Source organism: Cyprinus carpio, chromosome B13, assembly GCF_018340385.1.
Source record: "Cyprinus carpio isolate SPL01 chromosome B13, ASM1834038v1, whole genome shotgun sequence".
Lineage (NCBI taxonomy): Eukaryota > Metazoa > Chordata > Actinopteri > Cypriniformes > Cyprinidae > Cyprinus > Cyprinus carpio.
This window is the reverse complement of record NC_056609.1, coordinates 5733774-5749664: the sequence shown is the minus strand read 5'-3', so window position 1 is coordinate 5749664 and position 15891 is coordinate 5733774. Positions and strand designations below refer to the sequence as shown.

General features: G+C 35.1%; 1 protein-coding gene across 1 annotated transcript in view; it reads right to left on the bottom strand.

Annotated features, from left to right (window-relative positions):
* The window catches only part of wdr11 (WD repeat domain 11), a 184757-nt gene that overhangs the window by 77698 nt on the left and 91168 nt on the right, over positions 1-15891 (bottom strand). The window contains exons 12-14 of the mRNA XM_042736306.1: positions 12724-12830; positions 5185-5260; positions 1567-1675 (exon numbers count right to left, since the gene is read on the bottom strand). Of these exons, the coding sequence (XP_042592240.1) occupies positions 1567-1675; positions 5185-5260; positions 12724-12830 (292 nt within the window). The remainder of the gene's footprint in view (positions 1-1566; positions 1676-5184; positions 5261-12723; positions 12831-15891) is intronic.

The following is a 15891-nucleotide window of genomic DNA, read 5'->3' as shown; positions in this document are numbered from 1 at the left end:
GCTCGCTGGTTTGTTTACACTTATTTTTAATGAGTCTCTTGCTACCTCGGTGGTTCCCACCTCCTTCAAAAAATCTGTCATCATTCCTGTGCCTAAGAACAATAAACCCTCTTGTCTGAATGACTATCATCCAGTTGCCCTCACATCAATAGTCATGAAGGTCTTCGAGGGACTAGTTAAAAACTACATCTGCTCCTCCATCCTGGATACTTTAGACACTCTTCAGTTTGCCTATCGCCCTAACAGATCCACTGATGATGCCATCTCTCACATCCTGCACTCTTCTCTCACGCACATTGACAGCAATAACAGGAACTATGTAAGGCTGCTATTTATATCGACTATAGCTCAGATTTCAATACTATAGTCCCCATAAAGCTAGCTTCTAAACTCATGGACCTCGGCCTGAATTCTTCACTCTGCAACTGGATTCTTGATTTCCTCACCGACAGACCTCAAGTGGTGAAAGTAGGCCAGTACACCTCCAACTCCATCACCCTGAACGTAGGAGCCCCACAGGGCTGTGTCCTGAGTCCCCTGCTCCACTCTCTCTACACACATGACTGCGTGTCTTCCCACAGCTCCACAGCTATAATCAAATTTGCTGATGATACTGTGGTTCTGGGCCTCATTTTCAACAATAATGAAGCCGCATACTTGGATGAGGTAGAGAAACTTACATCATGGTGCCAGTACAATTGTCTTTTTCTGAATGTGAGCAAAACTAAAGAGCTGATTGTTGACTTCAGGAAGAGACAGCAGTAATGCTGTAATGCTCAGACAACTTGCAAAATAGTAAAACCAACATAACAAAGAATTGTGAAAAAACAAACAAACAAACAAACAAAAAAAAACAACTACTACAACAAAAAAAAACCTAATATGATATATTTGCCATATCGCCCACCCCTAGGCAAACGCAAAAGTATAAATCAGCTCTCATTGGCCTTTTCTCAACATATCAGAGGTGTTTGGGGCTCCAAAGTGTGACCCCTAGTGCCAGTACATTGACACAACATCAAAGTGATTGACAGATAAGTGAACTAAGATTATTCAATAAACTCTGTACTTTTTTACATTTTCAGAGGAGCATATTGAGTTGAATGGTGCTAAAGCCCCCCCCCCCCCCCAAAAAAAATAATTATTTTTCATTTGCAAAGTGGCACAAAAACGGCATCTTACATGTTTATTTAAACTTCAACACAAAGACCATTTAATTCTGCTCAAAGGTGACAAATGTGTTTACACAAAAAATGCATAATGTTATAAAGGAGGCAGGTAGAATCCTCACAGACTCCACTCACCGTGGTCATGCCAGTTCCAGTCAATTTAATCACTGTTTTATAGCAATGCACAGCCTTTATGAAGCACACAAACAACACATCACTTGCACATAGGGACTTCCAATTTTCTTATGTGCTAATAGATTTTACTGTGCTTTAAAAGCATCCCAAATGCTGTAATCTCAAGTCACCAGATTATATTTTACCCATAGCTTAAAACAATGAAATGTTTTAAGAACAATCACTAAAAGCAACATGGCAAATTGTGAGTTTGATACAGTACCAGGGCAGTGACAGTAGGGAAGTTCTTGGCCATCTCACGCAGCAAGGTTCCTGTGCGGACATCCCAGAGTTCCAAAGGTTTATCTCTAAACACCACCACCAGGTACTGCCTAAAGAAGACCAATGTACACATACAATTATTTTGTTCTCAGGACTATACCTAAATTTTATTTTTAGATCAAAAAGTGTTTCCTGTGTTAAAAGTAACCTACATTAAAAGTAATGAATACTGAATTGGTACCCTTATGCCTTGGTCTAACTGAATACTAGATATTAAAGAGGAAAGTGTGCATTAAAACCATGTAATGCACAGGTAGATCCAGTCAATTTGATCACCATTTTACATTAATACGCAGCCTTCATTGAAGCACACGCACACACATCACTTGCACATAGAGATCACAGAAATATCCAGGAGCACAGAAAAATATAGTAAATGCAACACTTATTAAAAAAAAAAAGTTAGTTACTGTAAACTCATAGTTTCCCAATTAGTAGAGAGACATTGTACAGACAAAGGTAATTCTCACACACACACACACTTAACTATATTAGTGAGGACATTGCATAGACTTCCATTGATTTTCTATCAGGTTAATGATATTTTCTATCCCCTAACCCAGGGGCAGGCAAGTTCAGTCCTAGAGATCTGTAGTCCTGCAGAGTTCAGCTCCAACCCTAATCAAACACACTTTAACAAGCTAATCAATGTCTTCAGGATTACTAAGGCTATTGATAGTTTTCACATGACGTCACACACTCATAGGAACACCCATCTAGAGGGCAAAACGAAGCTTTGCTCTACTGATTGCCAGTTATTTTTACACAGTTTGCATCAAGTAGTAATGTAGTAATACGCACAGGGTGCGATTTGTGAAAAAACAGAGGGGGGGATGATTTTGAAAATTTTTATGAAATGTTTTTAATACGACGGAAATTGTATTTAGTGTGATCTCAGTTTAATAAAAACATTGTAAGCCTATGTTAGGCCTATTAATTGTAATGATTTAATGTCCACGGTTATTCAAACAACAAATTACATAGAGAAAGCGAGCAAAGAACACAACGGAGCTTTTTGAAACTCCGAATCAGTTAAACCATTACGTCGCAAAATGATTCACTATTTCGAAGCGCTCCAATTGGATCGCGTATCGCGAATCATTTGATTCCGATCTGGACGTCAGAGCGTGTATCGCGAATCATTTGATTCAGATCTGGACGTCAGAGCGTGTATCGCAAATCATTTGATTCAGATCGGGACGTCAGAGCGGGTTTGCATGATGTTTTTATCACCACCGGGGAATAAAAGTTATTCAGCAGAGGCAGGGATGCATAGACCAGTGGGGGGGAAATCCCCCCCATCCCCCCCGGCAAATCGCACCCTGAATACGCAGATATTAAAAGGTGAAATTCAGTAAACCTTATTGATGATGTACATTTTGTACAGGCAAGCATATAAACCCAGAATATAGACACAATGTGCAAATTTTCATGTTAAAGGATATAAGGAAAACACTGAACTATTAAGCCGATTGTGTTCATATTCCGACCTCATCCGCTTGCCTATGTAAACTATGCATCATTAATATAGTGATTACTGAATTTGATCTTTTAATATTACTGTTTTAAATATATTAAGGCACTTTTAGTGTGTTTACAACGTTTGTCACACTGTTTAATGATATTGTATAAATATTTATTATTATATATTGATAAATATTGCAGTGGGTGCTTAATATGGAGTGCAAATGGCCAAAACTTGCATTTTTTCACATACCTTTGTTTTATTATTTTGAGAGGTGATCTAAATTGATACAATTAAAAAATTGATATGCTTGTGCTGCAGTTCTATGGATGTTTTGCCCTCCAGGTCTTCGAGCCGGTCAGGTGACTAAAAGCTATCAATAGGAAGGTGTGTTTTTTTTTCCAGGGTGGGAGCTGAACTCTGCAGGACTGCAGCTCTCTAGGGCCAAACTTGCCTACCCCTTCCCTAACTTTATCCTTACCCCTAAACCTACACCTAACACAAAACTTTCTGCTATTGTAGATTTTCAAAACATTTTGTTCTATATGATTTATAAGCTGTTTTCCTCATGGGGACCAAAAAATTTCCCCACAAGGTCAAAATGAACTGGTATTATTATACTTCTGGGGATAATGTAGGAAATACCAGATACAAACACACACACACAAACTTTCTCGCTCAATAATTAATAATTCAATCAAATAAATGTAATCTTACTACTCTATTTTTCTCTGTGTCTGTTTGAAAGCAGGCAGAATGCTACAAAATACACCCGTCGTATTGCATTACATGGTTTTCACTATACATTACACATAATGAGTTGTTCTAGACCAGTGGTTTAATATCAATTTTAGGATTCACTGCTCTAGACCAGTGCTTCTCAAACCTGTCCTGGTGACCCCCACCCCCCCCCCCCCCCCCTCCCACTGAACATGTTAAAGAATATATTAAATAATATATAATAAAATAAAATATTACAAAAAAGTGAACATCCCATAAAAACTATTTTATTGCTCTCCCTACTCACCCTGGTTTGAAGCATGATCAATATTCCCCCACACAGCTGCACTTCCACATACATCAGTTACCCAATTGTAACAGATGTTCACTAATAAATTACCACTAAGCCTATGTCTAAAAGACCGAAACCCTCTGGTGCTGGGGACAAAGACAGAAGTAATCTGATTTAATGTGAACAAACTTTGTGTTGACCTAGTCTAGAAAGCCTAGTCTAAAAGTTTAAAAAAGGGTAATAACAATGTCGGCTTGAATCGGCTAATTTAGTAATGTTTGTATATAACTGGGCTTATTAATAATAGCAACATTTTATGTAAAATTCACTTAAAGATGTATGTTTCTCAGTTAAATTTGTGGTGACCTTAGCAAGGGCTATAGTTTAGTAGAACATTGCTGCCTACTGGAAATTAAACACTTAAAATTTTGTTTTAAGATTAAACAGTAACCTTACTGTATGCTAGAGAAGTGTTCAAACAAAATGGTATTAGTTTTGTGCAGGAATACCAGATGTAATTATTCTTGCTGTTTGTGTTTAATCTATAATGTGACTTAGCAGCACCTATATTTTTATAGTTTCACTGGAAACAATTTAAAATAATGTTAATTTTCCATAACTAACATTAACAAAAATATTAAATACTGTTACAAATGTATTGTTCATTGTTAGTTCAAGTTAGTTAATACATTCACTAATGTTAACAAATGATACCTTTATTGTAAGTGTTACCATTTTTTTTCTATCATCAGCTTTTTAATAAGAAAATGTAACACCCAGTAGTCACATATACTCCTTCATTTCTCTCTTCAGATGCACTTTTGAAATATCTAGCTATGCAGTTTCAGTGTAAATGTTTGAATGCAATGATTATTGGTGGAATGGGCTGTGAGGCAAGGGGCACCAGGAAAAATCTTGCCTAGGGCAGCAAATTGGCTAGAGCCGGCCCTGCATGAATGTAGTCTGTGTGTGTTTGTGTGTCTGTATTTGTCACCACTAATCACTGTTTAGGGAAACCAAAGTGTCTAAAATGTTTAAGTGCTCACCTAGGTGTTTGCAACTGGAAAACATATGTTACTCACTTCAGATGGGACACTTTAATCATTTCAATGGCTGGTTCATCATTCCCACGTTCACCTCGAAATGCAAAGCACCGCCCTGAGAGAGAAAGCACAAAATACGAATTATGTGTAATATGTTCAGCACAATAAATACATTAATGAATGAATGATAACAAAAGTACTCTCAAATATATAAAACATACAAATTATAGGCCTGCTTAAAATTATTAGTTTGACATGGATTTAGGCCTTGTGTTCACCAAAGCATTTTTAACCAGATGAAAATGCTAGGTGTGCCCAGCTTGGAGGTGCAGTGACTCATGGCTAACAAAAATGTATATTTTTTTCACATACAATACCAAACCTGTCCTGACCAACCTGGCTTCTTTTTTTTTATTAAATCATAGGAACAAATAATTACAGTGCTCTCAAATTTGAACTAATATGAAGGAAATATTTAATATAAAGCGATTAACAGTTTCTTAATTCATGGACATTATATATTTCTCCATGTCTTGGAGGGCTCTGTGTCAAAAATCATGAATAATGAATAAGTATGTGCATGACCTGTTGAAATTCATCAGCGATTATTAAATATATGTTTCAAACCTTTTATTTGTGACATTAATGTGGACACTGTAGTGGCAAATTAAATATGTGTTAGAAAACTAGGCCCGTATTACTTATTTTCCCATTTACAGCAATCATAGGTACTTTGCTTGACTGCCTACTGTATTTAAAAAAGTAGCAAAGACTGTGGTGGGTTAAAGGGCCTGTAACCTGTTTGTATACTCACAAAAATTATTGTTAGATTGCTGCATCACAACATGTGAACTCAATCTCCACAGTCAACTCTTTATCAGCACTGCACTTTTTCAGTCTTACACTCGACTATTATTTCACCTTATAGCTACTATAACACACAAGTCTGACAAGTCTCTTTTTTTTTTGCAATGAAAGGAAGAAGGAAAACCGGTCTGTAGCTCTCTAAAAGAGATGGGTTAAGAGTGGGTTTCTTAAGTAGTGGGGTTATATATCTAAATGCTGAGGGAAAAACACTAGTGTGAAGGGATGTGTTGATGTGAGTGAGTGCAGGTACAACTGCCGGAGAAATGGCTTGAAGGAGATGAGATGGAATAGGATCAAGCGGACAAGTAGTAGGAAGAAAGTGCTTTTTCACAAATAGCCATCAGCTTTGCCTCACTGCTTTGACGCTGCAGTCGGCGGATATTAAAGAAAAACACTGTAGCCCTAGATAAAATATTTCATACTCCATACTCACGATGCAAATTTAGTAGGCTGCTTATGAAATTATGTGCATTTTTCATTTAGAACAAATTCAAGCAGGATAAATGTCAATGTGAGCCTGCACTTATATTTATGCTAAGCTAAGTATTACCCAATATTTTAGATTTAAAACATTTACAGGTGTGCAGCATTATTTATATAATATAAATCATGTGTTATATTACAAATTATATTATAAAGAAATGGTGGTTTACTTTGCATCGGAGCATTAAAAGCGGTAGCCTATTTCAGGCTAGGCTACATACATAGATACTAAATGTCAATCTTCTTACATTACTTAATATCTGTCACAAATACATTTTTAATTTATATATTAAAATTCCTTTAATAAAACAGCATGCGTTTTTGTCACACACATACTTTGATATTCATTACCTGTCCTTTATTTTGACAAAGAACTATGTGGGAAAAAGACATCTGTTCACTAATTAAGAAATTTAGGGATGCACAATAAATATCGGCACGCTATTAATGCGCATCTCGTCAGTAAAGCTGGTTCTGTAATCAGCGGTAAATCTCTACACGTGCGTGCTTTCACATCGAGCAGCATTTACTACACAGAGCCGTTGTTCACTGACAAGCTGCGCAAAACCACGATCATATTTTGCGTATGTTTTGCGCAGCTTGTCACTGAACAACGGCTCTGTGTATTAAATGCTGCTCCACGTGAAAGCATGCACGTTCTTATTTCTTATTTGTCTATTTTTTCTTTATTACAAATCTTGTTTGTTTATTTTGTATCATTGCATGTAAAAAATAATTCACTTTTGAAAAAAATCAATAATTCAATGTTAAACTGTAATCTTCTTTTCAGTCTATAGAATTTTACAATTATGTATACAATTTAACTTAACCTGCTTTGTATCCTTATTATTTAAGGCATAAGTGATTTATAAAAAAAAATAAAAAAATAAAAAAAATATGAGAGTAATAAAAACATGTTTATGTCTGTGACAGGAAAACTAACGATCAACAAATAGGAGCTGCAGATCATTTTAAAAAGTCTAATAGCCTTCAATTTACAGGATATAACTGCACCTGTCTCAGATGTAGACTTGTGAAGATTTATTTTAATGTGGATCTCATACTGTAGCGTTAACCTAAAATAAATGTGCTCTATTACTATTCATATTTAAAAGTTTTTGCGGAAAAGTATTAACGCGCATGCATGACAGGGAGGCGCCCACGTGATCACTTTTCTGACAATGAAGTTAAGAAAAACTGGGGTACCTCACATACATGAGAAAAATGTTTACTTTTAAAGGAACCAATTCAAAACGAAAGCAAATACTCCCTGATTATATAATTTGAATGAAGGTTGCATTTCTCTCTAAAGGCCCGTCCAATAGGCTACTAGACATCTCTGTTAACATTTTTAAAGCATTTATATCCGTTTGCATAAATTCTTCTTTCAGAACGGTCCATAACGGAGAGATGTCACATCCTTAACATTGATTTTTCCTCTGAAACAAAAAAAAAAAAATTAAATTTAAATTTATATTGTATGTTTTCTGAATGGTCAACCCTTCTCCATTCTGCAGATATTGTTGCTTCTGGTTTGTCCATTGTAAATCACAGAAAGTCTATAAAATATATGGTCTCCCAAAAACTCGGGTCTTTTTTCTTTGTCAAGTAACGCACTTGCAGGCCTATTTGCCAAATCCAAAACAGCCTATAAAACACATTCATAGATGGATACTCATCTGATGTCTGGACTCTATTTGGGATTTAGAAAAACATAAAGAGATGGTTTAATATATTGTTAATGAATACATTCTGTGAGAATTTATGTTTCAGGTTTTGACTGCGAATGTCACGTCTTTAATGCTGAAATTGCCCAGTAACGAAACTAAGAATGATTAGGCCTACATGATGTCTCAGGACAGTTGCTTATTACTGCAATATATTTTTACATTTGTATTGCCAAAACGACTGCAGCGTTGCCGTGTACAATTAAAAAAAAGCGGCATAGACTATAAAATAAGAACAAAAGTTTTCGTCCCTCTGGTAGACGTGCGTCTCTTTCGGCCAGTTTCTCTGTCTCTCTTGCAGAGGTGCCGGGTCTCTCCTGAGAACAAAACTAGACCATATTATATTGTATGTAATACTCTGTATGCCTCTGCAAAAATCACAAAAGCCAAACCAAACGAGGATTTTGTCCTAAAACAGACACTTTGCCTAAACCTACTCAGCAAGTTTGAAACGCTCATCATCAGACACTCTCTCCATATGAAAGAGCAAGAGATTCACACCTTTATGTCAACCCCCCAGGATGAAGCTGACTACCCCCAAACCCCAACCTCCTCCAGCTGGAATTCATTCAAAACACTGGTTGCTGGTCGTGTAAAATGGACATGCTCTATCTAAAAGAAAAAAAAATGTGTAACAAACTAGCGAACGGCAGAATACACACATCTGTATTATATATATATATATATATATATATATATATATATATATATATATATATATATATATATATATATATATATATATATATATATATATATATATAAGAGGTGTTTGAAAATATCGATACACGCAAATATCATGCTATTTTGTTTGGCGATACTGTATCGATTGTCAAAAATGGAATATCGATATTAAAAAAATAAATAAAATATATCATACAAGATTCATAGCAGTCGTTGCGTTTTGAGTTTACATCCCGACCGCTAGATGACAGTCTTCATCTCTGAACGACAGTGAGAGTAACAGGAAATACTAGCATGAGGGCACTCCACTAATGAAGTCTAGTGATCTCTACATTTATTTTATCCAAAATACAGCAAAGGTAGTAATATTGTGAAATATTTTTACAATTTAAAATAACTGCTTTCTATTTGAATATATTTTAGAATGTAATTTATTCATGTGATCAAAGTCATTCTAATATGCTGATTTGCTGTTCAAGAAACATTTTATTATTATTATTATTACTTTTATTATTATCATCATTTAAAACACTGTAGTTAATTTTTTCAGGATTCTTTGATGAATAGCTCAGCATTTTGGGTGGTGGGGGGTTAAATAAATTAAATAAATACTTTTATTTATCAAGGATCCTTTAAATTGATCAAAAATAACAATAAAGACATTTATAACAAAAGATTTCTATTTCACACAAATTTTGTTCTTCTTTACTTTCTATCAAAGAAACCTAAAAAAAATCTACTCAACTGTTTTCAACATAATAATAATAATAAATGTAAAATTAAAATCAAATCACAATAAAAAAATAAATTCTAAAATATCATTTAAAAATGAAAACAGGTTAAATTAAACTGAAAAAAAAACTCACAATAACACTAATAAACAATATACTTAAATACATTCAAGTAGAAAGCAGTTATTTTAAATTGTAAAAATATTTCAAAATGTAACTGTTTTTGCTGTACTTTTGATCAAATAAATGCAGGCTTGGTGAGCAGAAGAGACTTCTTTAAAAAAAAAAAAAAAAAAAAACATTACACATCTTTTGGTTCAAAAACTTTTGACTGGTAGTGTATATATAATATATTTAATACCCTAATTTTTAATATTAAAATTATGAAAAAGTTGTTTGAATCAATGATTCAACGACTCACTCATAAACCTACTTCACTTGTTTCATTACTGGATGAATCAGCATTTTTGAACAATTCTCTTGAATAATTCATTCATTGACAAATACATTTGTATGTCACTTGTCGTCGCCTAGTGGAAAAATAATGCAATCGACACAAACGTTGTTTGAAGCGCAGTTACTTTCATAAGGGGATTTACTCTATTTTGATCGCTGCCATAGACATCAATGTTTATATCTGAACTATAAACTTTATCCCAGTATTTTTGTGATAATATGAATGACTGTAAGACAGAAATAATACTGTGTAGTTGAAAAGACTTTTGTGAAGATGTTTCTTAATAAAAATAGGGTAAATGTATCCTGAGATTGAAGCGAGATTGGGGCTTTGTGTCTTGGTAAACCTTGAAATACCAGAACAAAAGCTAATAATGGTGGAATAAAAACAAAAGAATAATGATAAAAGAATAACGGGGATAATGTCTCATACCTGGCGGAGGTGTGAAAGGCTCTTTTCGTAAGAACAATAGAATCATGAATGGGGGAGTGTTCAGAGCCAAACATAATGACAGAGCACATATGAGAGCTTTACATGTGAGTTTACAGAAGATTACAGGGGCCATAAATCAATTTGATTAGCCTTCTCTAAAAACACACGACATGGCCTTAGAAATCTAGCTGCATTAGAGCTAACGTTAGCATCAAGCTACATCAGACTATTTATGAAATTATTAGTACACTTTTACTCAAAAGTCACTTTAAACCCCGATCGAGTGTTTGTAATAACTTCCTTTTGCAATCACAGGTGGAATTTGGTCGTTTACTGTTGTAAAAATATTCTATTTATAGCCTTTTACATCGCTGCACAATTTCAGATGTACATTTTTCAATATTGTTATACACATGCCCCAAATCTCAAGAAAATCGAATACCAAACATTTATTAACTAATCGTGTGTTTATTATTTGGATATGTCGTGGGTACAGAGGCTATTTATCATCAGATCGCGTAAATCAGTGGAAAATGAATATAAATTATGATTCTGGCAGAAGAAATATGAAGTAAACATGAGTAAATATATCCAAATATCAGCATGTCCATGCAGCTTTGGACTATAATCCCTTATTGACGCTGTTCAGTGAATCTATGTGAACACAAATAAACCGCTGCTGACGTGACTGAATATGAATGCGTGGTGAATTTCTATTCAAAATTTGGCATAATACGGATTTATTATTTTGCACTCCTGACATAAATTACTAAATTACTGTTACTGCAACCATGTTTTAACAACAATTTTTTATTAAGTGGTCAAATATCGAAACTAGAGTCTTTAATCTTTCTACTGATTGCACAGTTTGTCCAGAGTGTGATGTTTAACGTGCTGTGAAAGTGAAACAACAATAATCTGGGGCCGTCGCCGATCCTTGAACGCAAAGGGGTTAAAATCCCCAGCTAAGATGAGAAAAATGTTTCACTACAGTCTCTTACAATCCTCTGAGTTGAGCGTAGTAGTCGGATGTAGTCCAGTTTATTGTCCAAAGAGCTTAGTTAGCCAGTACGATGCTATGTCTATTGTCTATTTTATTGTCTATTTATTGTCAATTGTTTATATTATATATTGTGTTTTTACTATTTTGTACATTGTCTATTTTGTATATTATTCTTTTTATTATCTGTGTCTTGTCCTGTCGCTGTCATTCTGTTGCACTGTGGAGCTTCTGTCACTAAAACAAATACCTTGTATGTGTAAACATACCTGGCAATAAAGCTCATTCTGATTCTGATTCTCAACATAAGGACAGTAGATTTTTAATATTTGTTTAACAGAATCTTAGTACTAGTCACTGTACCAGTACAATGCATCATTAGTATTGGTATCACTGATACCAAATACTACTGATGTCTCTAGGAATTTTTTTTTTTTCCCGTAATATTTACCCATTGACTATAGCCATTCAACATTACTGTATAATTGAGAGCTATCAATTTTAACATTTAATAGACTAATAACAATTTCTAATTTAAGTGAATTTAAACCAATCTTCACACAAACCCATTAAAATAACTGCCATATTTACATGTGCCCTTCAGCAAGTAGGAAATATACAGACATAGAATAAAGTTATCAAATGCTAAATTCTAAATTAAATATAGATAAATCCTTAAAGGGATAATTCACCCAAAAATTAAAATTCTGTCATTAATTACTAACCCTCATGTCGTTCTAAACTCGTAAGTCCTTCGTTCATCTTCGGAACACAAACCACGATCAAGGCACAGAAACATAGCAAGGACATCAGTAAAATAGTCCATGTGACATCAGGGGTTCAACAGTAATTTTATGAATCTACGAGAATACTTTTTGTGCGCAAAGAAAGCAGCAGCATTTCTGTAGATGTATTGGCAGCAGCAGCAGTGTTGCAGATCTATTCCGCCACGACCAAATACATTGACATTGTCATGTCCATACCATGCAATCTTTCCGAGAGTTGTCATGACAGAAATAGTTATTGTTTTTGTAGCATTCTGGGTGTGAATGGGTTTGCTAAACTTGAGTATTAGCAATTGCAGCACCGATGTTTGAATAATGAAATACCAATGAAAATGAAGTAATTTTTTTCGATCAACAAAAATATGTTGACACATAAATACCAGTGTGTAATGTGTGTCTGTGTGTGCTTTACCTGTGCGCAAGTCCACATGTTGCAGTTCATTCCTCACAAGTCCAAGGTTGTTGGGAACAGAGGTGGCGAAGGACAGGAAACTAGTCAAACTAACCCATTCGATTCCTCTGCAAGAGATGAGGAAATCAGATTAGAAGAACATTTTTTTTTTTATTTCTTATTATTAATCCAGCAGAAATGCTGTACAGCAGAATATAAATTTGTCTCATATATGATGAAGTCTGCACCAATACTGCTATTTCCTGTTTATTACTGTGAAGCTGCTTTTTAAAGGCAGGGGTAGGTGAATTGGTTGAAAAACATGCTATCTTAAGCTCTTGAAAACTTGACATGACAGGCCTTTATTATAAATCAAAAAAAAAAAAAAAAACAGTGAGTATAGAGAAAGTTCTCTGTGTTCAGAATAGGAAGTCAGAAAGAATGATGGACTGTCTAATGAGACAGAGCAGTGGTGTCTTGTCTAGAGGATCCAAGCAGACAGCACTAATGAGACACAAAATGGCCACTTGATTAATTAGGTCACTTCTCTCAGAAAAATGCAGATATTATGGAAATGAGAAGCCTCTATGGATTGAGGGTACAAGACTGGGGGAAAGTTTAGACTTTCTGCGTGTGTATAATACAGATCTGATTATGCTTTAATGTGGTTTTGGAATCACTTAAGGAGGAGACATCAGGGACATTTTGTTCCCTATACAGTTATTTTTATTCATGATAAAGCACACTTTACCCAACGGTTCTGTGTATCCCTGTGCAATCCCTTAGCAAAATAAACAATTAATATAGTGTAAAAAATGTTCCCTGTATTACACACCTGTATTATTATTGTAGCGGGAATATTTCTGTATTTATTATTATTCTGTTTCAGGTATGGTACTGGATGCCCAACCGTTTACACTGTAATTATGCTTGCAAACTGTGTTGCAAAATGGCCTGTTTTAAACTAAAAGACAGAGAACAGATGTTTTCTTAAGAAAACAGACATTGCTAAGAGATGATCATATATGGTGCCAATAAATAAATAAATAACACAGTGGATGAGAACATTTACTATTTTCTGTTTTTATTTGAGCTCCATAAGATGGGCCATGCTACACCTAGGACCGTTCTCTTGGAATTTACTGTTACTGTAAGGAACTATTTTCTAGTGGAAAGGATAGCATTTAACAAATTTAAAAACTGATTTGAAAAAGTACCATATCAATACATACATTTTTTGATTTCAATATTTATTTGCATGGTAACGTTTATATAAGCAATAAAGTACTCAAGGCATGCTGTATACATACTCCATTTTGATATTCCCTAACCCTAACTGTTTTAAATTACAGTCACTGCCTGTTTAGAACCTATAGGAAAGAGTGGAACTTTATTTTTAATGACAGTAAGAACCTGGCCCTTTGTTCTCTTCATTTTTACAGCAGATTCAATGCAGGATTTTCAGAAAGATTGAAACTAAAAGACGATGCTGTGCAGATAGTGGATCCGACAATGATGTCACACCACATGTGTGAGTTTCTGTTTTACGTGGTCACTATTGCTTTGTCTGTTATTACAGATTGTTTGATATGTACTGAGTATTTATGCATTTTTAACTTTAATCACAGCAGCGTCCATCTTTGAAGGATGTAGGCTGTCAAACATTCACAACTTTTAGCCAATCATACCAGTGGACATTTACTTCCAAGACTACAATCAACAACGCCACGCCTGTTCAAACAGAGTGTTCCGGTGTGGGGGCTCAAAACAGGACAGAAAATAGCTTATGTCATGTCTAAATTCTGAAGATTTTGGTTTAAAAATCTTGATAACATTATAAGTGGACCTCAAAGAAAAGTAAAATATATAAAAAAAAAAAGGCAGTTCATGACCTCTTTAATGATAATGGAGTCTACATGCTTTTGTTTTACCTTCAATGGGCTAGAATTCATACTGTATACACATTAATGGGGACACATGCTGTAAATGCAATAAATACATACATAGGCCATACAAGGCTCTACAATTCAACCATTTTACTCGCATCTATGTTCTTCAAGCTATCTCTGGTATTTTTCATAAGGATAATGTATATAATGAATATATTATAATGCAATGCTAATTGATGTAGACTTTACCACTGTATAGAATACTATAAAAAATATAATTTCTGCCTCATTCTATGACAAGTCATCAGTTCACAGAACAAAGTTATTTCAAACACGCTATAACACAAGTTAGGACTAAAAATATGTTGTTCTTCTCATAAAACGTTGCACTGATGGGGAAAAAAAGCTTTTTGAAGCTTTGAATCAACTGAACTATTTGCTTCACAAAATTATTCCCTAGCTATGTTTCCAAGATCCAAGATAGCGGCATGGTCGGACGCAGCGGCTACTCTGGGTCCCAAAAACTGTCTCACCTTATCACAAAATCATCAGATAAACACATCTATGATCGACAGAGCCTTTTGGAAATCGGCAGTGAGTACAAACAGCAGCTTTCTCCGGTGACTACTGAGAAGCTAAGAGGCCTCTGTCTGCTGCTGAAGCCGAACCCCGAGACAGCCGCCTCGCCTACTGATGCTACCTGCACAAAACGGCGATGCCGGTGGTGTGAGTGGGGACAGAAGCGCTGCAAGCGTGGACACGTGCTAGGCTAAAGGCTAACACCACTAGACCAGCGATTCCATCACTCATGCTCTCAAACGTTCGCTCTCTGGAAAATAAACTGGACTTAATTCAACTCAGTCTGTCTATACAGCATGAGACAAGGGATTGTTGTGTGCTTGTTTTCACTTAAACATGGCTAAACGACAACTTCCGCTTTTCAGCTCCATGGACTAGGGCTGTGTATTGCGAAGAATCTGGCGATACGATACGTATCACGATACAGGGGTTGCGATACGATATGTTGTGATACATTGCGATACTGTCAGGAAGACGATATATTGGGATATTTCTTATTTTAGGAATAGGATATATTTTTAGGAAAGGTGTCATTAAGAACACAATTCAATTCAAGTTTATTTGTATAGTGCTTTTTACAATACAAATCGTTGCAAAGCAACTTTACAGAAAATTAAGTTTCTACAATATTTAGTAGTCACTTATCAGTGGTGACTGTCAGTTTATGTGCATATGGCAGAAATGTACGGAAAAATCAATTAAAGACAGATGATGAACACTA